This window comes from Canis lupus, chromosome 1 (assembly GCF_003254725.2).
Source record: "Canis lupus dingo isolate Sandy chromosome 1, ASM325472v2, whole genome shotgun sequence".
NCBI classification, from domain to species: Eukaryota; Metazoa; Chordata; class Mammalia; order Carnivora; family Canidae; genus Canis; species Canis lupus.
In genome coordinates this window covers 27,680,057-27,705,886 of record NC_064243.1, presented here as the reverse complement: position 1 = coordinate 27,705,886, position 25,830 = coordinate 27,680,057, and the positions used below count along the sequence as shown (strand labels likewise).

The 25,830-nt window shown below is 43.6% G+C and overlaps 1 protein-coding gene across 2 annotated transcripts; it reads left to right on the top strand.

The window, feature by feature from the left end:
• On the top strand, nt 1-22,481 carry ALDH8A1 (aldehyde dehydrogenase 8 family member A1). 2 transcript variants are annotated; one of them, XM_025422338.3, is made up of 7 exons: nt 6-362; nt 4,001-4,148; nt 5,612-5,767; nt 7,467-7,616; nt 11,770-12,026; nt 15,640-15,801; nt 21,420-22,481. In XM_025422338.3, the coding sequence occupies exons 1-7, from the start codon at nt 225-227 to the stop codon at nt 21,870-21,872; spliced, it is 1,464 nt and encodes a 487-aa protein (XP_025278123.1). In that variant the 5' UTR covers nt 6-224; the 3' UTR covers nt 21,873-22,481. The 2 variants fall into 2 exon arrangements, with proteins under 2 accessions (XP_025278124.1, XP_025278123.1); XM_025422339.3 differs by lacking the exon at nt 5,612-5,767 and having other exon boundaries at nt 1-362.
• The last annotated feature ends 3,349 nt before the right edge of the window (nt 22,482-25,830 follow it).

The following is a 25,830-nucleotide window of genomic DNA, read 5'->3' as shown; positions in this document are numbered from 1 at the left end:
TTTCTGATCATGTACTGGAAGTCTGTGAAATGTTCCAGAATCCTCTTCCCTCACGGTTTGGAGACTGGAGCACTCCTGAGTGTCAGGCCACCTCCCACTTTCACTGACTGGCAAATGAGGACGTTGGGGCTGGAGGTGAGGTTGGGCTAACTCAGGGTAGAGAAGGGTTCAGGGGGAACCTAACAGAAGAACTGCCAAGGAGAAAGACAGGAGTGGCCTCCGCCATGGCGGGAACAAATGCACTTATGACACTGGAGAACTTCATTAATGGGAAGTTTGTACCTTGTAACTCATATATTGATTCTTATGATCCGTCTACGGGAGAAGTGTACTGCCGAGTGCCAAACAGTGGAAAAGAAGAGGTGAGTGGGGCACCTGGGTGGTGCAGTCGGCTGAGCACCCCTTGGTTTCGGCTCAGGTCCTGTGTGATCTCGGGGTCATGGCTCGAGCCCTGCAGCGGGCTGTGCTCAGTGCCGAATATGCTCAAAGCCCCTTTCTCCCCCACTCCCTCTCTTTCTCACAATGAAATAAATAAATCTTTTCAAAAGAGTGAGAGAGAGAGAGAGAGAGAGAGAGGTGAGTATATCCACTTAGGGAAGACTGAAATGTATTTCATGTGTTGATGAATTACACGTCTCTTACTTCTCTGGGAGCAAGGGAGTTGGGAAAAGGTGTAGAATTGTTAAACACTAGCCGAAGGAAGATCTGAGTTCTGGGAAGGTTTGCTTTGTAATGGGACTTTTAGGATGCAGGTTTCCCCTCATTATCCAAAGGGGGAGTGTTTGCATAAAGTGAAGAGTATCCTCCATTTTCAGAAAGTTCCTGTTATGCCACCTTGCTTTTGGGAAAGAAGTACGTAAGAATGGTAATGGCTTTTTTCATAAAGGTGAAAATCCTCTTTGTATTTTTGTTGTTGTTAGCAAAAATAGGTGCTGATATGAAAGCAAAGTGGCCTCACATGAACTTTGATATTTACACCTGGGGCAAAACCCAGACGGCTGTGAGCAGAAGCAAGTGATTTAATTTAGGCAGCCTGACACACGATGCATTTCTCAGACATTCCTTATTAGGGGGTCTAGTAAAAAATATTATTTGTTAAGACTCGTCAGTGTTTCTGCTTTCTTTTCGTTATCAAGTGTTACCTAACGTTGACACTATATTCATGGATTTCTTTAAAACAACAACAACAACAACTTGTTACTTCACTAAAACAAGCAAAAGTGAAAAACCCAGGGGTTTATTTTAGATTATCCTCTAATAATTCCTTATGTCTTTAAAATATCTAGTAAAGTAAAAGTGATCATTTGAATGATGAAATACAAAATCAAATTCCCATATATATTTGCTTTTAAACTTAACACCATCCCATCCTTTTTCTTAATCAAAGTGCTTAATGGCACAAACATTAAAATTGTTTAAGTGATGTGGAATTAATTTTATCTGAGAATTTTATAAAATGTTGGTGATATATGTGATTAGTTATCAATGATTGCACTGACAGTGTAAATGTGTCACCCAGTCACCCCCACATATTATTTTTTAAGGCACACAGAGCAAGATTATTTAAAAGATAATTGTAGCCTTCATATACAAATATTCATATATAAATAAGCCTTCATATATACTAAGCTATTATTTCTCTTTTGTTAATAATTTAAGCCTGTCTTGCATTAAAAGAAACCTTTAGACTTGTGGGTAAAAGTTAGCAAACATTGGCTAATCTGTTGGTTACCCTGTAACTCACAGTTTTGTTTCGAATGACGGGGAGGGATGTGGGAAATCCATCTTTCTGTTTAATAGCCCTCCTGGTCTCAGAGTGTTTTACAAACTGAAGTTAAAAATGACAAATATGATGAATGCACTTTGAAATATTTTCTACGGCTAATGGTTCATGGCTTTTCAGAAGATAGAATGATGGATGCATCTGCTAGCAGAGGAATAAATATTTTGGATTTCCCAGCAATTTAACTTGCAAATATCCTTTCTGATGATCCCCTAAGTCCCACTTTTTTCTGGCTTGAAAAATATCATCCACATTACAAACTATGTGCCCAATTCTTCAGAAAGTCTCTCAAAAAAAGTGCTGCTGGTGCTGCTAACAGGTTTTTCCCTGTGCTCCACATTACTAAGCTTTCTAACACAGATCACCTCTAATATGAATCGTTAACAACCTGCAAATAAAACGCCGTCATCATCGTTATTCCACAGACGACAGTGAGCTAACATTCTCATCTCTGAGGCTTATATCAGTGGCCACACACACCACACACACCCTGCGTGCACACACTCACACACACACACGCACACACATGGACACACACACACGTTCATGGTGGCATTTATATTGTAGCTTCGCAGTCATAAGCACAGGCCAGAGTCAGACTGCCTGGCTTCAAAGACAAACTGCACCACTTAGTACCTATGGTCTTGACTTAGAGCTGAATTTCCTTCCACCTCAGTCTCCTTACCTATAAAATGGGGATAACAATAATACCTACCTTATAGTGTTATTCTGAGGCTTAAACAGAGTGATATATGTAAAGCCCTTTGTGTTTAGTATTTAGTAAATGCTTTCTAGGTATTAGCTTTTGCTCATGTTACATTAACATGTATTCTGTATTACACAGACATAGGGCAACTTACAAAATATGACTAGACTTGATTTTTCTGTATAGCAAAAAGCTCAGATTTTACATGGACAACATCAGGAAGATTAGATTTTACACGGACCCTGGTAGGAAAGAGCCCTGCTCTTGTTGGCTGCCAGCAGGCCTCGAGGAGGCTGCAGTTCCTGGTGGAAGAGCACCACAGCCCATGTTATTCCTTCATCCTGTCTGCAAGTCTGCAGTAGAGACTCATCTTTGGAACCAAAAATACCACTTTTCCAGAAGTTAATAAGTAAGATGAGAATCATTTTATCCTTTATTTAGCTCAGCTGGAAGTGATTCTGTTTACAAAGAAAACAAAGGAGGAGTGTTGATCAGATTTTGTGGGAGAGGACGGCTGAATTGTCAGATCACGTGATTCGAGAAAGCTGCTCAGGGTCCAGAAGCCTGTGGAAAAGGACTGTGAGGCTGGACCTGGGCCCAGGGGTGGGAGAAAGCCGTGAGTGATTATAAAGTCTTGTTCTGCATGTGAGAGGCAAGAGGGTTGAGACACAGGCTATGGATTTGCCATCTCTCGTAAAGATGTTCCTTAGACTTCGCCAGAGACTTATCTTGCCTTGAAAGAATTGGCCTTGCTCGAACCTTTCCATATATTGTTTCCTTTTGGATTTGCTCTAAAACCAGGTTTCCAATCTGTCCAAACACAGTTGCCCTCTTTTCCCACAGGGGCATCTTTCACTGGGCTGAGCCAGGCAGGGCGCAGGGACCATGGCTATGCCACAGCAAGCCAGCTCTGGCCTTGGGAGCCACAGAGATCTGGGTCTGAATCCTGATGCTGCCACTTGTTAGCTGTGTGACCTCTGCCAAATTACTTCAGTTCTCTGTGCCTTGATTTCCTCATCTGCAAAATAGGCATAGCCATAGTCATGGTACAGAATTTTAAAACAGGTTACTTGAAATAATTTGTATGTTTAGCCTACTCTTTTATTTATAAAGGTTAATGACTGTTATGATTAGTCATTGCAAGTGGAAATGACGATCTGAGGATATGATTTCAAATGAAATTTTAGATTTTGTCAGATAGGTTGCAGCTGGATAAAAGACTTAGAAATTCCACGCACCTAGATGAAGTTTTCTCTCTCATATGATATTCCAAAAAAATTCTATATTTTACATGATTGAAAACATGCATCTATTAAAATTCAAATAGCTTCGTTCTGATTGCTGCATCATCACGGAAATACCACTTTGCAGGTAACTCAGCACTAGGAAGCATTGGATATTTGAAATGAGGCAGAAAAAAATTATGTGTGTGTGGACCTGGGGATTCTGGATTCGTCCAACCTCAGGAGCAATAGTCTAAAGGCGACCCTCTCCTTTTTGCAACCTCAAAGATTGAAGCGGCGGTGGAGGCTGCCCGGGCAGCCTTTCCTGGCTGGTCTGCCCGGAGCCCCCAGGAGCGCTCGAAGGTGCTGTACCGGCTGGCCGACCTGTTGGAGCAGTCCCTGGAGGAGCTGGCCCAGGCGGAATCCAGAGACCAAGGTGAGGGCTGTGCTTTATGGAAAGTGCAGTATGATTACTCGGATGCTGGCGATTCATACCCTCATTCCAGTTGTCGGGTGACCTGGTGCCTCTTAACCACAATGGATGGGGACTCAGGGCACTTCCACAGTGGCCCTCCTGGGCCCATCAGGCTAGCCCACACCTGTGCCCCTCATGGAAGAGGTGGAGGTGGACAGAAAAAACACCCAGAAGGCTTGCAATTGGCTCACTTCTGTCCCATTCTGATGGCCTGAGCAGGCATGGCTGAGCCTAAGTTCCCAGGTCAAGGCAATAAATACGCTTTGTCCATTTGGTGGAAGGCACTGCAAAGGCTTTTGGCAAAGGGCGTGGATATGGGGAGAGAGGAAGAAGAGAGATGAGCATGCAATTCCCCACCAATTCTAGGTAGACCATTTCAAAGTGAAAGTAATTGAAGAACAGTTACAGTCAGGTTATTTAGAAAGAATCCAATTTGTCAGTATTGCACTCCCAACACAACTTCTAAATATATATATATATATATATTTCTTCTAAATATTATATATATATTTCTTCTAAATATTTTATATATATATATATATATGAGACAGGGAGAAAGAGAGAGAGAACACAAGCAGGGGGAGCATCAGAGGCAGGAAGCCCGAGGCAGGGCTCCACCCCAGGACCCCAGGATGGTGACCTGAGCTGAAAGCAGATACTTAACCAACTTATCCACCCAGGAGCCCACCACTTCCCAATTTTTAACTCCTTCCCAAAGGCCTGGGTAATGGGGTAAATGTCCATAAATCCTTGCAGTAATATCTGTTAGGAAAACCGGAGATCTTTTAGATGTTGTAAATCAGCTTAAAGTTAGGAAGCAGCCTGAGTCCAAGCCCTTAAGAAGAAGATGTTTCCTGCTGGTGCTGCTGGCCTCAGGGAGTGCCCCTAGGTCACCAAAGGCAACTAAGGAACAATCCAGAAAAGCTATGTTTCTCTTTGTGTTCATTCCAGGAGCTAGGACTTGGATGGGGCACGCAGGGAGTGAGCACAGAGTCTCCGCAGGGTCCCCTCAAGGGTTCTGCGCGTGCCCGTCTTCACGGCTCCACGCTGCGTGGGGGAGACATTTCCTGTACATCGTCTGTTAGGCCGCGTGGTTTCGTCGCGTCTGCAGATAGAGCCGCCCTAGCCTCCGTCGCTAGGTGCAAAGCTTGGTGATTTTGAATCGAACGAGCTGCTGTGAGCAGAGTGGCTGGCATCTGGCCAAGTCATGGTAGCTGCGAACTGTTCAGTCCACGAAGCAAAGATGATTTCACTCTATTTTACCCCCCCCCCCCCACCTCCTCTTGTAACCACATACCCACTTATTTCCCAGTTTCGTGAAAGCGCACTGCAGGCCCGGGCTGGCCGCCGCGAGCTGGGGCCGCCGTCCCGCCTCCACGGCCCCTGCGGGCGCGCTGACCAGGCTCCCGCCTGACTCCTTGCAGGGAAAACCGTCACACTGGCGAGAAGCATGGACATCCCCCGGGCGGTGCAGAACGTCCGGTTCTTCGCGTCGTCGGTCCTGCACCACACGTCGGAGTGCACGCAGGCGGACCCCGCGGGCTGTGTGCACTACACCGTGCGGGCGCCCGTGGGCATCGGTGGGTGCCGCCCGCACCGCGGAGCCGAGCCCCAGCCCGAGCCCGAGAGCGGACACCTCCCACCTGGGCTGAAAGTTAAGACGGCTTGTAGTTAAGAGCACGGCTTTGGGGAGCGTGCAGGGCCAGTTTCTTGACGTTTGCATCCTTCAGGAGTCTTATCTGAAAAAACGGGAGAACAGTTTGATTTCAGATTCGTCTATTTTAATGTGAATTAAATAAATTAGTAAAGGTAGGACACTTGGAACAGTCGATTGGTCCTGGCCGCTCTTTTGGAGGACATGAGCAATGACCCAAACACCACTAGATGTCACTGTTCCTCCAACCACCAAACACCCATGTTCCTTAGTTACGTTTTATGATAGGATAAAAGAAAATAAATGAAAAGGAAAGAAAATGGGTCATATTACCACTTTGGTCATTTGAATCCTTTGGAAATAATATTTTGAAGGAATTAGGAAAAGCTCAGACCTCCTTCTTAGAACTATGGTGATATATAATGCTGGAAAATATTCTCTTATCCTCTAAAGAAAAGATTTTCTAATGAGAAATACAATCATATAAAATAAATGTTTACTTTCACAGCATAGGTTTAAGGGAAGAGTATATAATAAGATGAATCCACTTACCTATTCATAAGGTAGATTGTGTGTGTGTGTGTGTGTGTGTGTCTTTTATGGTTGGAAACCTGGATGGTTTCAGAATATTGCATGGAGACAAGTTCTAGATGCCGTTTCTGTTATTTATTTAGCAATCCTATCTGGTCATGATACAAGTGAGAACCTAGAGAGAATTCTTTATTAAAAAGTCCTCTGGCTAGGGACACCTGGGTGGCTCAGTCAGTCAGGTGTCTGCCTTTCACTCAGGTCATGATCTCAGGGTCCAGGAACTGAGCCCTGCATTGGGCTGCTTGCTCAGCAGGGAGTCTGTTTCTCCCTCTTTCTCTGTCCCCTACTCATATTCTCTCTGTCTCTCTCTCAAATAAATACATACAATCTTTAAAAAAAATCCTCTGGCTAACCAAAATGGATTTTATAGTCCATACATCAAAATTCACTGGCTTTACTAACAGGACGGTCCCCACAGGGCAGACTCAGAACCCATTTGCTCTTATTTTACCAATAATTCTAAAAAACTTGAGATTTTATGTTTTAATCCACAATGGATTAGAAACAGTGATTAAAAAAAACTTACAAGAAATAGTAGCTAGACAGTTTGATGATGAAGGAGAGAGAAGTTTAAAAAGAAGGTAAAAGCCTAAAAATTTCAAAACTCACAGTAAACTATTGATTTATAGTGTTAAAAGGCACAGTTGCTTGCAATACATACGTTTTGGAGTTATTTCCCTGCAGTTGGCTACAAGTAAGCAAAGTTTGGGGCTTTATTATTATTTTTTAAGATTTTATTTATTTATTCATGACAGACACAGAGAGAGAGAGAGAGAGAGAGAGAGGCAGAGAGAGAAGCAGGCCCCATGCAGGGACCCGACGCAGGACTTGATCCCAGGTCTCCAGGACCACGCCCTGGGTCGAAGGCAGTGCTAAACTGCTGAGCCACCTGGGCTGCCCAAGTTTGGGGTTTTAGAAGAGTAAGCCTAAGTTTTATGCAGGGTGAAGGAATTCCACATTAATAAACCCAGTTTTGGCCAGTCTAGTTTGGGAGGCATGCCACTGGTGGCAGTGTTTCTGTCCTGCCCTTGTAGCTGGTCTGATCAGCCCCTGGAACTTGCCACTCTACTTGCTGACCTGGAAGGTGGCACCAGCCATCGCCGCTGGCAATACCGTGATAGCCAAGCCCAGCGAGCTGACTTCGGTGACTGCGTGGATGATGTGCAAGCTCCTGGAGAAAGCAGGTAAATTAGCTGTGGGTCTGGAGAGGCACAGGATTGGCTTTGGGGTTGCAAGTGTTGTGGGCTTTAGCCACCTCGGTGTCGCTGAAATCTTGTTTTGAATAGAATCTGCATAGAGCAAAATTGATTCCATTGACATCTTTGGTTTTCCTTTCTCTGATTCTTTTCTAAGAAATCCCCTTCATGTACAGGATTAGCTCACAGTTTTTCCTCTCTTCACCCCTGTATGTCTACTGCAGGAGCAGCTCCCCCAGCATGTGGTTGGCAGGCAGTAAGACCATAGCACAGTTGTTTGTTTGTTTGTTTGTTCATAGCGCAGTTTGAAATGACAGCAGACTTAAAGAACCCAATCAAATCAGACACTAGCCTGCTCCAGAGATTGTCTTCAATGGTCAAATTCAATTTTATATTTGAGCCACATGATAATCTTGATGAAAACAAGACTACTGTTAGGTACTTCTCTGGTTTGTTTGGTTATACAATACTCATGGAAATCACCATTTTCAAGAGAGTTGAATACACCTTCCTTAGATTTCCCTTCATTTGGAGCCACCCTGTGGAAGCTGATATGGTCTGGCTCTTTGTTCTCTTTGTGTCAGCAGCATGATGGTCACATTCAAGGTATGTTCCTAGTTACGTTCTGGGGTATAACTCTGCACAGTTGGCCACTGCACCAGGACCTGAGGGTGTCAGAAGACCCTAGCTTGTGACAAGAAAGCCCCTTGCTATTATTAGGTCCCTCAGCTCAGGTCTCGTACACACCCTGGGGTGGGATGACAGGTGGTGGTGGGACAGCCTGTTGGGTGTCTTCCTGCTTATCAGCCTCTGCTTGTGCATACCTCCTTCAAGCCCATGGAGAACGTAATGCTGAGCTCACCCATATCCATAAAGTAGGTGGTACTTCCCTCTCCTGGATACCTTATCTCTCTAAGCAAAAACATACATATTGGTTTCCAAGAAAGTTGGGCCAGTTCTTTACTCCAGGATTTAGATGGCAGGTTGAACTGTGTGGCCTGATGATCTAGTCTAGCTGCCCATTTCCCTTGTATTATATTGAGAGGAATGAGGCCTCCCAGCTTCAGTCTTTGGGATGACATTTATGCATGCCGTAGGCTTCTGGGGGGTTGGGTGTATGGTAGAAATGTGCCTACCTTTCCCATGCTCCACATGTCATTCCTTCCTTAAACGAGGGCCAGTGTTCTAATGCCATTCTTCGCAAAATTAAGTGCCTTATGTCTACAGAGTTCCAAGGCCTTTCTTCCCTATCTGTTGACTGTTGGTTCCCTTGAGTGGATATAAGTGGGGCCGATGCTCAGCTGTGATCCATGTTGGGGGAGGGCACACGTACAGGTAGGGTGGTGCCACAGAGCTGTGTTCCCAGAACCACTCTCTCTTGAAGTCAACCACTTCTTGACCTATGATGATTTCTTGTCCCTAAGCACTCTTCCCTTCCATACACCTAGAACCTGATCTGTGTGAGAGTTTTATGTTTCCATGTATTTGCACAGCATTAATCTTATTTCTTGTGAATGAATAAGCTTGTTATGTCAAGACGGTTCTTCTCTCCTTCCCTGCCTCTGCTTGGCTTTGTTAAACTTTCTTCCTCTGGCCGACATGGAGAGTGGATGGCTCAAATTGCACCTGTCTCGAGCCCTCAGTTTCTCCATTTGAATGAGAATCTGTAAGAGACTCTTTTAATATTGTAAGAAAAAGAAAGCTAAAATGATTTGTTGGTGCATTCTGGGTATTTAAAGGGCCAGTCTTTGAGTCCTGAGCATCCAGACTTCCTGTGAAGTAGAATCATTTTAAAAAAGTATATAGTGAGTACGTCTTTAACATTCTAGAATATTCATTTCTTCTTGAGGGGCACCAAATGTTTGCCCTCATTCCTGGAGTGTCCACTGAAAGTAGACTTCTGACCCCTCCTATTTTTGTTCTGCTCCATTGAAGCTTGTTGCCACCCTGGCACATCCTAGCGTTGGAGGAATGTTATGGCCCTTTTGTCCATTGGCCACCTAGTCTGAGTTGTAATGAATTACTCTTTGCCAATATAGTGGCTTCTTTCTTTGATAACCGGTACATCTTTTTTTTTTTTTTTTTTTTTTTTTGATAACCGGTACATCTTAAGAATAGGGGGCAGATATCTCTAGAAAAATTTCATTCCTGTCTTGATCAAATTGCAAAAGTGGTCCTGAAAATAATGGCCAGAAGGTAGCTCTTCACATATTAACACCAAAGTTCAAGGAAATGTGAAGCGCTGATGCAGTCGTAGAAGGCAGTTGGTGAAATGAACTCATTTTCCTGCGTGATAAGTGTGTGGTGTTTCTAAGTTTTCTTCACTCTTCTTTAAAATGCTGTTGTATACATTAGAAATGATTTGATCCATTTTTGCCTTCAGGATTTATAAAGCCCAGTAGTCCACCTTCTCTTGCCCCCAATCTGAAAATATCAGGCAAGTATTCACAGGCCCACTTGTAAGACCCCAGCCTGCAAATGCTGGGAAACTTGTCCTTGTTTCTCTCCCATAACTGCTGTGAGGGGCCCCTGTCCTGAGCCTCCTCTTTGACCCAACGCAGGGCTCAGCTGCTCTCACATGGTGCCTGGCCCTGGGGCTGTCTTCCATGGCAGTGACCCCGTGGTCCAGGATCGGTCCACACTGGGGTTGGGTGTATTCAGTAAGTGTGCAGTGTGCACCTGTGTGTAAAGGTGGGGCCACTAGAGGTGAAGCTCTGCCACCAGGAGCCATTGATTCTTCATACCTGTCTCTGAGGCTAACCTGAATGGGGTCTCGTTTGTCCCCTCAAGTGATCAGGCTAAGGCTCTGGCTCTGTGGGAGGGTGTTCTGGATAATAATGTATCTTCAAGAAGAACTTCTTATTTATTTTAAAAGCATATTCTGGAAGAGATAGTTTTAATCCAGTGGGGTGTGTTTCTATTAAGGAGAGACTGTCTAACCTGGACAGGGAAAGATATGAGGGGCGGGGAAACAGTTCAAAAGCCTTCCACATTGGAGGTTTTCTGCATCTTCTGTACTTCCAGGCTGAAGAAACATGGAAAATAAACTGAGCTACCTCCAGACAAACCTTAAGAGCTTCCCGGACACAACATATTTGCACATAGATTTTCTTTCTGGACTTACAAAGCTTTCCAGAGTCAAGGACCATTTCTGAATTGGATAATGTACATGAAGCACTCATTCATTCATTCATTCATTCATTCATTCATTCATTCATTCATTCACCTAAGTATTTGTTAACCATCTACACCCAGTTTTGCCTCCTAGGGGTTGCTATTTAACCTTACTTTGCCTCGGTTTGGGTGAGATGAGGATATCAATCTGACCTGCCTCATCCAGTTGCTGGGAGATCTAAATCACTTCCTGCGAAGATGGTCCCACAGTGAATGCAAGCTCTTATGGGTATTAATCTGTCTGGCAAACTAGGCCATGGCACAGGGAAGGCTGTGAGGAGCAAAACACAGACAGGACATTTCTGCCCTGAGATAGCGCACCTCCCGGTGATGGCTAGGCAATAAATAGGTACAGCCATAAACACATTAAAATAAAAAATACAAATGTAGGGCAGTAGGGTCTTGTGCTAGAAAATCTGGAGCATCTGTTTTTGGGTGTTCTTAATACTTTAAGGTAGTCCTAGAGTGTAATGATACATCCCTATCATGGGACAGAAGACCCTTAACTGAAGCTCACCTTCCTGGGGAAGCCCTCCCTCACTTCCCTGGGCCAAGACAGCCAATCTCTTATTCCCTCCACTTAACCTTTTCACACTGAATTGTGACTCCTGAACACCAACTTAGGGCAGGGCCCTCCTACCCTATGGGGCTTGACTTGCCTGAGGATATCTCTGTGTCTTCAGCCCCTGATGCCTAGTCAATATTATGGAATGGATTAATTAGAATATTCTCCTCTTAATTTTTCTAAGACAAAGCACCTGGAGAAATCCCACTTAGGGTGCTCTGCTATTAAACTAGAGACAGCCATAGAAGTCTACTCCTGCCCATGCAAGCTACTGGATTTTCAAGGAGAACCTGTGTGTAACCGGAAGTTCTCAACACACGGAGAATTACTATTATAATTTCTGTTACTGTTTCTGTATCTTAACCAGATATAGACCTGGATTCTGTTCTGTTTCCTGGACAGGTGTTCCACCAGGTGTGGTAAATATTGTGTTTGGAACGGGGCCCAGGGTAGGTGAGGCCCTGGTGGCCCATCCAGAGGTACCCCTAATTTCCTTCACGGGGAGTCAGCCCACAGCCGAGCGGATCATACATCTGAGTGCTCCCCACTGCAAGAAGCTCTCCCTGGAGCTGGGGGGCAAGAACCCTGCCATCATCTTTGAGGACGCCAACCTGGAGGAGTGTATTCCGACGACTGTCAAGTCCAGCTTTGCCAACCAGGTGTGTCCTTTGGGTCTGTTTGTTTTGTTTTTAGTTAGTTTATTTTTAAACTTTGTGACCCTGTCAGACTGGATCTGTTTCATCACAGTGCAAAGCCAGGAGTTAGTAGGTCAACTAGTAGTCAATAGTAGGTGCTATTTCAGTGAAAGGAGATTATTAAGTTGTGTTATTCTGTTGACTATCTGTTTTATCTCAATGCCAATCTGTGGTCTTGTAGAATCACAGCTCCTGTTCAGCAAGCTCCTCTTCTTGAGTTACACAGCTTTTATCAGGTACCAGCCATGGGCAAAATGATTGAATTTTTGCTTCTCCAAGCTTTTCCATCCCTTTACACATAGAGTTACCCCCATTCTCTTCTTGCTGTCTAAATGTTTTATCTCCAATAAATCTTGTGTTCCCCCAGGAGCATCCCAAATGCAGCACACACTTAGAAATAAATGCCTGAGCCAGTCTAGGGCACGTTTCTTATGTTGGAGTCATGGGCAACTTTGCATCTCCTCAAATTGTGTAGTAGATATTTTTTTGGAGGCCACAGTACTCAGCAGATTCTTGGAGACCAGGCATCCAAAGGCTTAGGAATGCTGACCCAGATAGACCAGACTGTAAGCATCACAAAGAGGCCATCTGTGTCTGCTTTGGGGCCACATTTGACCTTCAACACCCAGGACTAGGCCTAGGGTAGAGCAGGAGTGCACAAACACTGAATGATTTTCTCCAAAGGATCTGCTCTTTAAAAATTTTAGCAGTGAACAAAGAATTAACTAAAGAGCTAGAATTGGTATAGAAAGAAAGATAAGTGAAATGAGATATTTTTATTTAACTTGCTTAAGTTGTTGTAACCTTTTGAACTTTCATTTCTTTACCTATAAAATCATGGAAGCGATAATGATGCCTTCCAGTAGCAATTTTGTGAGTGTAGAATGAACACCGTTCTTGACAGTGGTTATTTTTGTGATCATTATAATTGTAATTATTTCTCTCATAGTAATTCTTAGAGAAAGTGGCTTCATTCTGTGTCTCTCTATATACCTCTATATATTTCTGGATCAATAGACTTACATTTTAGATTTTAGAAAATAGACTTGCAATTCTATGATACAGCTATTTTAATCATTAAAATAAACAAGTATCTGTGGTTCCTAGGTGTCTCAGTCAGTTAAGCATCTGCCTTTGGCTCAGGTCATGATCCCAGAGTCCCTCGGGATCTCTGCTCAGTGAGGAGCCTGCTTCTCCCTCTCCCTCTGCCCATCTCCCCTCCCCTGCTTGTACTCTCTCTCAAATAAATAAATAAAATCTTAAAAAAATAAAATAAACAAGTATCAAAACAAACAATTAAATCAAGCATTTTGGTGACTTAGTGATAACAAGGGGAGGGACAAGCTGTGGACTGAGAAACAGCTGAGGGGGCATTACATGAAAACTGCATGAAAGTAAACGCACTCTGATTGCCAAAATGGATTGTAGCTTCTTGGCTGCCAGAATTGTGCAAGAACATGACATTGCTGAGAGCCTTCCTCTTGAGGGGTATTTTAAATGTCAGTGGGGAAGAGGACAGGAGCCCAACTGGCTAATTCAAGATCACAGATTTTAGGCAAAACAGAGGGGCTGTTTTCTTTTTCCTTAACGCAGAGATGAGTCCCACATGGTGAGTTCTTCTTCCTCAGTTGAATATAACGGGCTCTTTTGAAACATCTCTATCGTGCGTGGTCTCCTTTGGCTCGGGGCACACACAGACTTAGACACGCTGTGAGACACAGAGGAAATGAATGTGGACTTCAACATCACTCAGACTGAAGTTGAAACTTCTCGTGCCTGGTGGCCTCGGGCTTATGTTTATTCAAAGCTCCATTTTCTAACTGTAAACTGGGAAAAGTTATACACCACAGAATTATTATGAGTTATAAGATAATATTGTAAGATAACTCATAATAATTAATGGTGCCTGGCACACAATAGGCACTCAATAACAATATTTCCCTTTTCTCATTTCCTCTAAAGTCGTGCCACTAGAGATCCTAGTATTACCTATGTTTTCCTGGCACTAAGTAATCGGGAAAACCCTGATTGGTTAACCCCTCAACTCTCTTTACCACACCCTCCCTCTCCACATGGCAGAGGGCACTTGTGTTTGCAGATTTCCCAAGCCAGATATGCTGATGATTCTAATGGTGATTCTGGTTGCAGAGAGAATTCTTTGTTTCAAACAGTGACTATTTAATTTGGACAATACACCTTTGCACAACTATCAAAATAATTAGAAATATTCTATCCTTAGGATTATTGTGGAGATCAAATATTCATGTGGTAAAAATATTATTTATGCAGATAGATACTTATCATACATACATAATGCTCTGAGATGTCTAGACTGTGGTTTGTAAATGATGGCATGCTATATTCAAATGATAGTGAAGATCATTTTTCACTCAGGCACCTGTTAGCACCTCTGCCCAGAACATCCAATATCTCTATTAGGCATCTGAATCTTGACCTGTGCAAAGCAGAACTCTTGATTTCTCTCCCTTTCCTTTCTGTACAATACCTTTCCTCTCCCTGCCTTGGCCTTGCCTTTCTGGGGAAGAAGGCTGCCATCTGCTCTGAGGCTCCATCAAAAACTTGGGACTCACCCTTGTTCTTACCTTCCCTTTTCCTTATATCTCACTAATCCATCAATCACTCCTGTTGGCTCAATTATTAAAATATATCCTGGAACTCAACACTTTCGCAGAGCATCAATACCAGTTTTCTTGCACCTTAGGGTCACACGTTCCTTTACGAATCTGGTGATGTCAGTAGATGCCTATCATGTTGTTCATCTCTGTTGTTCCCGCCCTGGTCCAAGCTACCTCCACTTATCTGGACTTCTGGAATACTCTCTTTACTCTGATCCCACTCCTTTCCTTTCTACTCTCTACACAGCTGCCAGAGTGATCATTTAACAATGTAAATCCCATCCTATCATCCAGCTGCTTGAAGCCTTCCATGGTCTTTTCATGATACCGGGAGCAAGATGCAAACTCCTTGTGAGCCTCTGGGACTCAGCATGGACTGCCTTGCTCCTCACCCCCGGCCCTCATTTCCTACACTGCCTACCACCATTCCTGCCTCCACTCCTGGCCTCAGCCCTGCTTGGCTCCTGCCTTGCCTCACACACTGCACCACTGCAGGCTCACCCCTGCAGCAAACAGCCCTTCTACCCTGCCTGCTGAGAACTGCCTTCCTCCACATCTAGCCCAACTAGCTCCTTCACGACAATCGAGTGTCAATTCAAATACCCCCTCTTCACAAGAGCCTTCCAGGACTCCTTTTACTAAAAAGGAGTAAAAGTGGCACTTTTCCATTGATATTTATTCTCATCCTCTGCTTCATTTTTCTTGTATTGCTTTGGTCATGACCTGAAATTATATTATCGATTGAGCTCATGTACTTATGCTATTGCCTGACTTCCCCACAGGACTATGTGTTCCTTGTGGTGGGACTTTGTCTTGTTTATCTGTGTCTCCCATTGCCTAAACCGGAGCTTGGTAACTGGCAGATGCTCAGAATGCAGAGTGACCTATCCATGAAGGACTGTGTCTTGTCATTGTCCTCATGTGTCATTCTTGTTTGGCAGGGTGAAATCTGCCTCTGTACCAGCAGAATCTTTGTTCAGAGGAGCATCTATGAGGAATTTTTGGAGAAGTTTGTAGAAGCTACCAGAAGGTGGAAAGTTGGCATTCCCTCCGATCCATTGGCCAGCATGGGAGCTCTGATAAGTAAAGCTCATTTGGAGAAAGTAAGTAAATCTCTTCAATAGAAGTCTGGGGAGAAGCTCAGTGCAGAACATAGCATACTCTGTGCTTTGAAATGTTGTTAATTATGACCCTATTTTTTTTAATTGAAGTTCGATTGGCCAACATATAGTATGACACCCAGTGCTCATCGCATCAAGTGCCCTTCTCAGTGCCCGTCACCCAGTCACCCTCACCTCCCCTTCTGCAACCTGTTTTCATTTCCCAGAGTTAGGAGTCTCTCATGGTTTGTCTCCCTCTCTAATTTTTCCCACTCAGTTCCCCTTCTTTCCCTATAATCCCTTTCACTATTTTTTATATTCCCCGTATGAGCAAAACCATATGATGATTGTCCTTCTCCAATTGACTTACTTCACTCAGCATAATACCCTTCAGTTCCATCCATGTTGAAGCAAATGGTGGGTATTCATCCTTTCTGATGACTGAGTAATATTCCATTGTATATATAGACCACATCTTTTTTTATCCATTCATCTGTTGAAGGACATCAAGGCTCCTTCCACAGTTTGGCTATTGTGGATATTGCTGATATGAACATTGGGGTGCAGGTGTCCTGGCATTTCACTGCCATCTGTATCTTTGGGGTAAATACCCAGTAGTGCAGTTTCTGGGTTGTAAGAATTATGACCCTATTCTTAAAAAAATTCTGACCTATAGGTCTCTGGATACAGAGTCTACAAATGTTCGATATGAATACACAAATGTAGTTCAGGTTAAAACAGCATCTACATGGAATGAATGAATTTGAGAAGTCAGCATGGAGATGCCATTGAGAGTGAGGAAGATAAATTTCAAAACATAAGGATCAGCTCATAAGAATGATGTGAACTCAAGGTGGCAGGAATTTCCATAGATAAAGGTTCCCAGTGGAAAGGGTTCTGCCCGTGGCTTACAGAAGTTAGAATTCTGGACATGCCAGGATGCATGATCTAAATTATGTGGTCCTTAAGTGGGTGGGGCTAGTGATAGTCTACATGGGAGAAGTTGTTGATGGTCTCTGGCTGATTTATGGAAATTAGGTCTTTAAGGTCATTTTAATATATCACCTGATGTGACTCTCAAAATAAGTCATAGGATTTTGGAGCTGGAGGACCTTGTCTTCAGCTGTGGTAACTGAGACCACCAAGGAAAATATGCTCCTGCCAGTCAGCCAGTGAGGGACAGAGCCTTGACTGAAGTCTGTAGACATCTTTGATACTGCACACATTTAGCAGATTAACACATTTTAACTTTGACCTTTACAACATTGTGGAACACAGATGCTCTTAAGCGGTGGGAGTAGTAGCTTGATGGTTTCTTCTTATTCCTTCTGTTTTCTCAGTGAACTAGGAAGCAGGGTGAGGAGGGGAAAAGATGCTGAGGGTTCAAAAGGGAGGGGAGGGTGTGAAACAGTCCTGTAGGACATCGGGAGGGATTCTCACATTTCTAGCATTGTAGCCACAGAAGCTGTGGACAAAAGCCAAGAATCCTAATAGATCTAAAACACAAATGATATTTCTTTTTTTTTTTTTAAGAGTTGAATCATTGATGAAGTTTTAGGCCTGGTGTCAACCTCCCCCTCACATATCTTAGTCCAGAACTGCCATCTTCTATGAAACTACATTTTGCTGGAAGGACAAGCATTTATTTAACACATTGGTTGGACTTTGTTTTCTTACTATATCATTTCAGTGTAGTATCCTTAGGTGCCGTGAATAATTCTGAAAAGGATGAAGCTTACAGTTACTAGTTTTTTTCTGACCACATTCAAACATAAGCCCATATTTATCTTCCAAACAGAAGTTTTTAAAACTCCCATATAGTCTTACCATCATATGCTTTCTATCTCAGTCAAATAACTAAGAAAAGAAATAAAATTTCTATTTTGGAATAACTTAAGATGTATAGAAAAATCTCAAAGATAAGGCAGAGAGTTTCTATATCCACTCATGCAGCTTTCCCTTTTGTTAACATCTTCCATGTCCACAATACAATTGTCCACAGTAAGAAACCCACATTAGCACATTACTATGAACCAAACTGTAGACTTTTCAATCAACTTCTCGTGACTTTCTACTTGATCCTTATAGAAAATAATCTTTTCAGCCACTTCCTTATTAAAATAAATTACAGTTAATTACTCTGCACTCATCTCAGAAAGCTCCATGGCTCTACTGCTTTTAAGAAGAAAGACTTTGTACACACAGTTAAACATTTAGAAATAGTTTTCTATCATTGGCCAATTTATTTTATTTTTAGTTTTCTAGGGAAGAGCACTAACAATGGTATTCCCATTTCTTCACCACAGATACATCTGCTGTGATGTATGGAGCTCTCTTGTTTCTGGTTCTACATATGGACCCCTCCTACCTAGAATAGAATAGAGTACCTCTCAGGCAGACTTCCATTTCCTCTCTTATGTGAAGCCACAGGGTAATCCTGCTGAGGTTCAAAGGGTTCCTCAACATCTGCCATCCTCATTGCTCCATCCTGAGCATGTGTGCCTAGATGTAAGGAGTCATGGCTCCCCCCAGCAACATCTCCCATCAGGTGGACCCACAATGGGGGGCTTTCAGATCAATGCTTGTGAGAAGGCCTGGGGTGTCTCTGCCCTTGAGAGAGAGCTAATGGAAGCAGCAAGGGAAGTGTAAATGTGGCCTTTTCAGTGGAATTCTTTTCAGTTTGGTATGCTAAACCCTCTGGGATCAAAGAAGGAGTGGACAGGGTCCACTGGTGGTCATCTTTCCTTGCCCAAAACAGAAAGTTTTGGGAGTGCAAACCAAGGGGGGTCTGGATGCCATCTTTGTATTCCACTTCTCTTCTGCCATTTGTCTATGTCTTCTCTGAATCAAATTAGCCCTGTAGAGTCCATCCTACTTCTTACTTACTTTGTGTCCATCTTCTGTGTGGTTGTCACAATAGATAGTGATGCAGTAACAGAAGAATCCAATTGGAATATGTAGAAGCTGTTCTGTAATGGCAAAGCACTCAGAAACTCATGGACATGCAGCGTGCTCCTAAGTGGATGTGTGACTTGTCTGCCTCCCAGTGATGTAGGCGACTGTCCTCAAGGAGTGAAGAAAAGGCTCTCTCCCTGTTTCACAGGGTTATTTTTTGGTTTTATTCTTTTTTTATTTTTACCCTCTCACATTTTTTTCCACTTGCTGTCTGGAGAATCTGGCTATATGCCAGCCTGCCCAAAGATATAGGTAATTGGAGATGGAAATCTTGAGTGTGGACAGTGAGGCTGGCGGAAGCAATGGGGAAATTCACAGGTGCATTCCCCAATAGGGCCAGGCCTCAGGCCTAACAAAGGTCCACTTTTGCAGTTTGCTGTCTTCTTTTGTCAGTTTAAAAAAAACCTTGATGTGTAGGGTAGGAGCAGTTCTGAAGTCTCCTAGCTGGGAAGCATCAGATCTATGGTTTGTTATACCATTACCTCCTTCACCAATAGCACCAGTAGTGACAGGCATTCAGAAGACTTACTGCATTCCAGGTATTATGCTAAATATTTTACATACATTTTATCTAATCTTATGAATAGGTGGGGACGTTAATACCATTTTTCAGAGGGGAAACTGAGCATTTAAAAATCTTCAGCAAGAAAGAAGAGGCCCTGGGATTTGAACACTTGCACTCCCCAGCCCATCCATCTGACCTCCATCCTCTGATTTTATGTGCAAAGCTACCAAGTGCTAACTCCTTTATGCTCTCAAAAAAAAAGTTTTATAATAATAATTTATTACGTTTTATGGCATATTACCAGTCACAACATTTTCTTTGTTTAGATTTTCCTGAAAATCTCAGTTCTTGAGCCACTAATGTAGATATCATTCTATCATCCAGTGATACTTTCTCCAGGAAATAAATTTTAGTGTGAATCATCTTATATATGAAAAATTTTGAAAAGTTCACAATTTGAAAACTAATACTTTCCTCCATATTTTATTATCCAAGAGCCTCTAAGAGAGGATTATGAAATTCTATGTAGACGAGATGATCTAAAGCTGCTCCATGTTTGAATCGTGGACATAAGTTCTGGTCCTCTGTGCAGCAGGTGCCCCTGGAGTCTTTGCCTCAACTTCCCCTGTTTATGCATTATGCTGCCTTTGGCATCTTTTAATTATATGAATGGGTTGTTTCAAGAGGATCAAGAGAATAGGGGAAAGAGAAGTCCAGACCTAATTTAATCTCTACCCACAAACTAAACTACGGCTTTTCTGGGAGACGTTTGAGGTCATTGCGTGTGTGGGGGGGAAATGGGTAGCAGAGAGGAATACAGAGCTGTTCCAAGTATTCTATTTTTTAAAAGTCTTTGACTTCATGGCTTATTAACTTCTATAAACTAGAGCAAAATTAATAATAAAACAACATTACTTATTATATTTTTAATAATAAAACAACATTACTTTTTAATTTTTACATGGCAAACACATAGCTCTACATTGAATATAGTTGTACAATAGAGTAATAATCTAATACTGGAGCAGGATGCTCAGATAAATATGTGATAAGTAGGAATCCAAAATATGACTTCAAAATTTTACCCTGCCTTTGGTGTACTGCTTAACTGTTGTCCTATACTTTTAATTTGGGGGATTGCTTTTCTACTTGTCCCATGTTTATAATACCCCTCGGGGGTAGGATAATGTATCATTGTGACTGCAATGAAATTTCGATATATAAACATTACATATTATTTTATAATGAGTCATTTCTACAACCATTGTGTTTTTTTAAAGATAAACATAGCTGAATGTTTCCTTTTTTTTTTTTAAAGATTTTATTTATTTATGAGAGACACACGGAGAGAGAGGCAGAGACACAGGCAGAGAGAGAAGCACGCTCCCCATGGGGAGCCCCATGTGGGACTCGATCCCAGGTCTCCAGGATCACACCCTGGGCCAAAGGTGGCACTAAACCGCTGAGCCACCCGGGCTGCCTACAACCATTGTTAATTAATATCTGCCATTGTCTTCAAGTCACCGGGTTTACATATTACATAGTTTATTTTCCATTATAGTCAGCTATACTATATTACCTAGATGTATTTTCAGAATATAATCAATAATGAGACCAGAAGTTAGAGATTATTTGTTCTGGAAGCCTAGCTTTTGAAGAGCATCTTGGTCTTTCATAAAATCTATACATCATTCAACTTCCCATATTCTGCAATGGACAAAGCTCCCTCTTACCCCAAGTGAGTAACTGTTCTTTTGTGTATTTAATGACTGAATAAACCTGAGTGTGAATTCTAGCTTTCCTGTTTATTAGTTGTATGAACCATCTATCCTTTCTTAGGCTCAATTTTATCATCAGTAAATAAGAGATAATGACATATGTAATAGAGTTTTGAGAGACTTAAATGAGAATGTATGAAAAGCATTTATGTACATGTCTGGGACTTAGACAGTAAATAAATTAGTCCCCTCTTCTTACGTTTGAAGGCTGAATGCCCAAATGATGGTCAGTCCTCAGGGTTAGCAGCTGAGCAATAAGATAATCAACTTTATATTTCTTAGCAATGACCTTTCCTAGATGATTCAAAAATACTGTATTTTCTGCTGCTTTGTGTCAATTCAAATGGTAAAATGTTGCTAATCAGAGTTTTTCCCCCACCCAGGTCAGAAGTTACATCAAGAAAGCCCGTTCGGAAGGGGCCCAAATTCTGTGTGGTGAGGGGGTAGATACATTGAGTCTCCCCGCCAAGAATCAAGGAGGATACTTTATGCTTCCCACAGTGATAACACACATTAAGGATGAATCTTGCTGCATGAAGGAAGAGATATTTGGTCCAGTGACATGTGTCGTCCCCTTTGATAGTGAAGAGGAAGTGATTCAAAGAGCCAACAGCGTTAAATATGGGCTGGCAGCAACAGTGTGGTCATGCAACGTAGGCCGTGTTCACAGGGTAGCTAAGAAGTTGCAGTCAGGCTTGGTCTGGACCAACTGCTGGCTCATCAGAGAGCTGAACCTCCCTTTTGGGGGGATGAAGAGCTCTGGGGTGGGTAGAGAAGGAGGCAAGGACTCTTATGAATTTTTCACTGAAGTCAAAACCATCACCATTAAACACTGATCTTGGCCAGTAGAGAAGCTGTTATGGTCAATGCTTGGCTGTAGACTCAGTCATCCAGTGCAGTGAGCAGATATACCAGCATAAATTCCAGCCACAACTTGGCACAGCAGGTTTTCTCTACCTTCTCCTCAGTAATTAGTACTTTAATTTGCTGTCAAAGAGAGGCTATGTTCACTATGGAGTCAAAGAAGAGAAGACTTCTGAACAGGGAGGCACAGAAAGGAAGCCAAGTAATTGTCAGGCTCCTTGTCTGTTGTGTCTTCACTTTTTGTTTTCATCATTTTGACTGAATTCTTGGAAATTTACAGATAATTTTTTTCATGTTTAAGTATATATACATATGCACATATACATATATATGTAAATGATGATAAACATAACATGGAATTTGTCAGAGCAGGCATATATGGTAGCTCCCACTAAATATATCTAAACAAGAACAAAGAAAAATAAAATAATGTCTACTTTTGGAGGGAAATTGAAGCAAGAAGAGGAAATAGTTTGATCCATTTCTACTATGGGGTCTAATCAATGCCAATTCTTCGTGTCTGTATCTCATGAGACAACCTATAAATCCTAAAAGAATAAATGTTAAGTTTAGGGGCTGAATATAGCATATATCTTCTTGAATTATCCTTTATTCCTCTTTATCTTTATCCTCTTAGGGTATGGACTTTATACAACGTAATCAAGGTATTTCTAATGGCTTTTTCTGGATCCCCTAATGATGAGAGGAGAAAACTGAGATTTACAGAGATTAAAGTAGAATGATCATGGTCACATGAATGGTATGGGGCAGAGGAAGGATTTGAACCCAGAGCTGGCTCTCAGTCTCCACAGCCGTGATCTCTGACCATCTCACACTTCGCCTTGAGTTTTGCTCCAGAAGCAGCCACACACATGGTTCATGGAACACATTGTGTTGGGTCTGCTCTCTATGTCTCCCTCTCTCTCCCCCTCTCCCCTGCCCCATGCAGTCGTGAGACCCAGGAACTCCTCAGGCACAACACTTCCTACACCAACTGAAACCCCCTGTTTGCATATCTGACTGCCCAGCTGGACAGGAACTGCCTGAAGGCCCATGCAGGTGCCACTCGCCCCTGAAGTCCCCATTCGCAGTACAGCACCTGGCACACACAAGGTGCTCAAAACAATTTCCAGGAATGGAACAAGGTCTTCCTCATTATTCGTTGTGTGGTATAAATGGATGGGGTTTGGGTTGGGGCGGGAGGACAGAATAGTCTTCACAGTTTTGTGTAGGTTTTTGGATATGTTGGCTTGTCACAAATGCTGAAGAATGCTTGTGCCCTTTTGAGGTCAGGTGATGGTGTCGGATCACATCTGGTTCCTAGTTTCTCCCTCTCCTTCCCTCCCCTCTTCTTCTCTCACCTGCCTTTTTCTCCAGCTCAGGCCCTTAGAGTCTTCATTAGTTAAGTCTAGGATCAATTCCAAGAGTCAGTAGGAGGAATTTCAGCAACTCCCGGTCTCTTAAGTACCCGCATCTTTGTTCTTGGACTTGGTGTAGCGTCTTGATTCCAAATTCTGGCAGCTGAATGTCTTTGCTCCGTATGCCTCAATACCCACCTCCCACCATGCTGGATTTCTGCCTACAAGACTGTTCTCTTGCCCTGCTCCTGTCACTTCTTGTCTGGGCTCTGGATCCTGTCTTGTGGAGGACACTGCTTCCTGCTAACAGACATTCTGGATGCCATTTCCCTCGTCTGTGTTTCTTCAGATCTTTCGAAGCTTCTCCCCGACTCCCGAGGCCATCTCATTAACGCATATTTGACCAGATGCTCTTCTCTGTTACCCCAACACTGGTCTATAGTCTCAGCTATGACATCTTAGCACCCCACTGGGCCTTTCTTCATCTGTTCTAGTCTACGCAAGTGGGTGAGTTTAGTTCCCCGACTCCCGCTCGGAGGGCATCCCACGCTATCTCAGGCCTCAGGTCCATTAAGGGTGTTCTGGGGGTCTGTGTGGGAGAGGGCCAGAGTCCCAGCAGGGCAACGCCTCTGTGGCTGCAGGGCTGCAGTGCCCCCTGCCCTGTGGGGCTCAGGACTCATGATGGAAACACTCATGGCGGACCCAGGGGTTTCAATGACCATCTGTTGAGTTTTATTTCTGAGCTGGGTGATGGGTGCTTGGGTGTTTGCTATACTATTTCACACGGAGGAAGTACATACCAAAAAGGGAAAGTGGATCATGGTGAAGGGCAGCCTGGAGCTGCACAGAAGCAGCGGAGACCATGCAGAGCCCCTCCTGCAGCAGAGCCCCTCCCGCAGCAGAGCCGCAGAGGCACAGAGGCGCCCTCAGAGGTGGCGGATGGACGCAGCAGGAGTCAGTGCTTGGCGTAGCCGAGCTTCTGAGCTCGCTTAGCTCAGCTTCCCAGCCACTGAGGTCTCTGGTACACGTGCAGGTTGAGATCCAGTAGGTCTGGGTGAGGCCTGATTGTCCTTGGAGTGTCCAGGAATTAGGTAGAGGACACTGGTCCGAGCTGCCGCTCAGATGCCTCCTCCCCGCCCTCCCGGGAGTCGGGAGCCGCTGCCTCCTGCCCTTGCCCCCCGGGCACAGACGAGGGGCTCCAACATCCAGGAGCTCCTCCTGGGGCAGGCGTCCCGCGTGGTCGTTGGCGAGCCCGGGCGGACTCGGGACCCTGGCCGGCGGTCAGAGCAGGTGGGAGGCTGGGAGTGTGGGCGCGGGGCCGTCCACGCAGCCCGAGCAGCCCGAGCCGCAGCCGCCCCAGGCCGCGCGCAGAGGCCTCCCCTGGGCGGACCTGTTCTTCCAACCCACGGAGAGGAACTTTGCCGGCTACGTATGATAATCAGCCCGTAGGCGTTTTATTCACCATTATTACGGATCGACCAAGGATCATGGAACATTTGGTAAGAGAGAAATACTAAGATTGTGAAAGGGCAGCTCACCGTGGGAGAAACAGATAAAGAAGAAGGAATCAGACATCGAATCCGTCTCGGAGATTCGAGCGCGCAGCACGTTCGCCCGCAGCCTCAGGCTGCTGTGCAGAAGCAGCCAGCGAGGGACAGGAGACCCGCCTTGACAATTAAACCTTGTCCCCACCCCCCACAATGAAACGTCAATAGAATGGAATCATTGGTTTGGCTGACAGCTAACATACTAATCTGGAAGCTATAGTTGAGAAAATAGCTCAGGATGCAGAGAATGACAGAAAGGGAAAATATAAGTGAGAATTTGAGACGGAAGACAGATCCAGAAAGCCGATAAGATGTAATTCACCTGAGCTGAGAGTACAGGGGTAGAAAAGCAAATAAACTATACAAAGGAGTACCCCTGAACTAAAAAATACCTTTCCGATGAAAAACACTCACCATGCGCCAGGAACTATTCTGCCGAAATTAAAGAATCCCTAGCATAAAGCTTGCCGAGAAAATGACCAGGACACCTGCAAGAATAGTCCCCTCACAAACCCCCAGCACCCACAAATACAAGCATGAGGTTGTCATCATACAAGATAGTGGAGCAAGCTTTCCAAGTTCTCAGGAAACATTATTTTGAACCTTAATTTTATTGCCAGCTAGTCTGGTACTCCAGAATCCAGGCAAAATAAGCTAATGACTCAGGAAGTTTCTCCTGTTTACTCTTCCCTGTGTGACTTGGGATGTATTTCAGGAGAAGGAAAAACGAATCCAACAAACAGCAGAACTGCTGAGGCACAAAATGAAAAGAAATTTCAAAATAGTAGCAGTAAAACAGGCCTAGAAAGCAGTTGGCCCAAAGTAGGATACAGTAGGCAGGAGGTGGTGATTAACGAACACTGACTGAAAAGATGGGTAACAATCTGGATGATTGTAGATCCTTAGAAAGGTCCACATGTCTATTCACTCCATTAGAATAAAAGGAACAAAAACTGTTCAGAAGTGATCATAGGATGAAGTGAACTGAAATGTGACATGACTTGGAAAAAGAGAAAGGGTCTAAA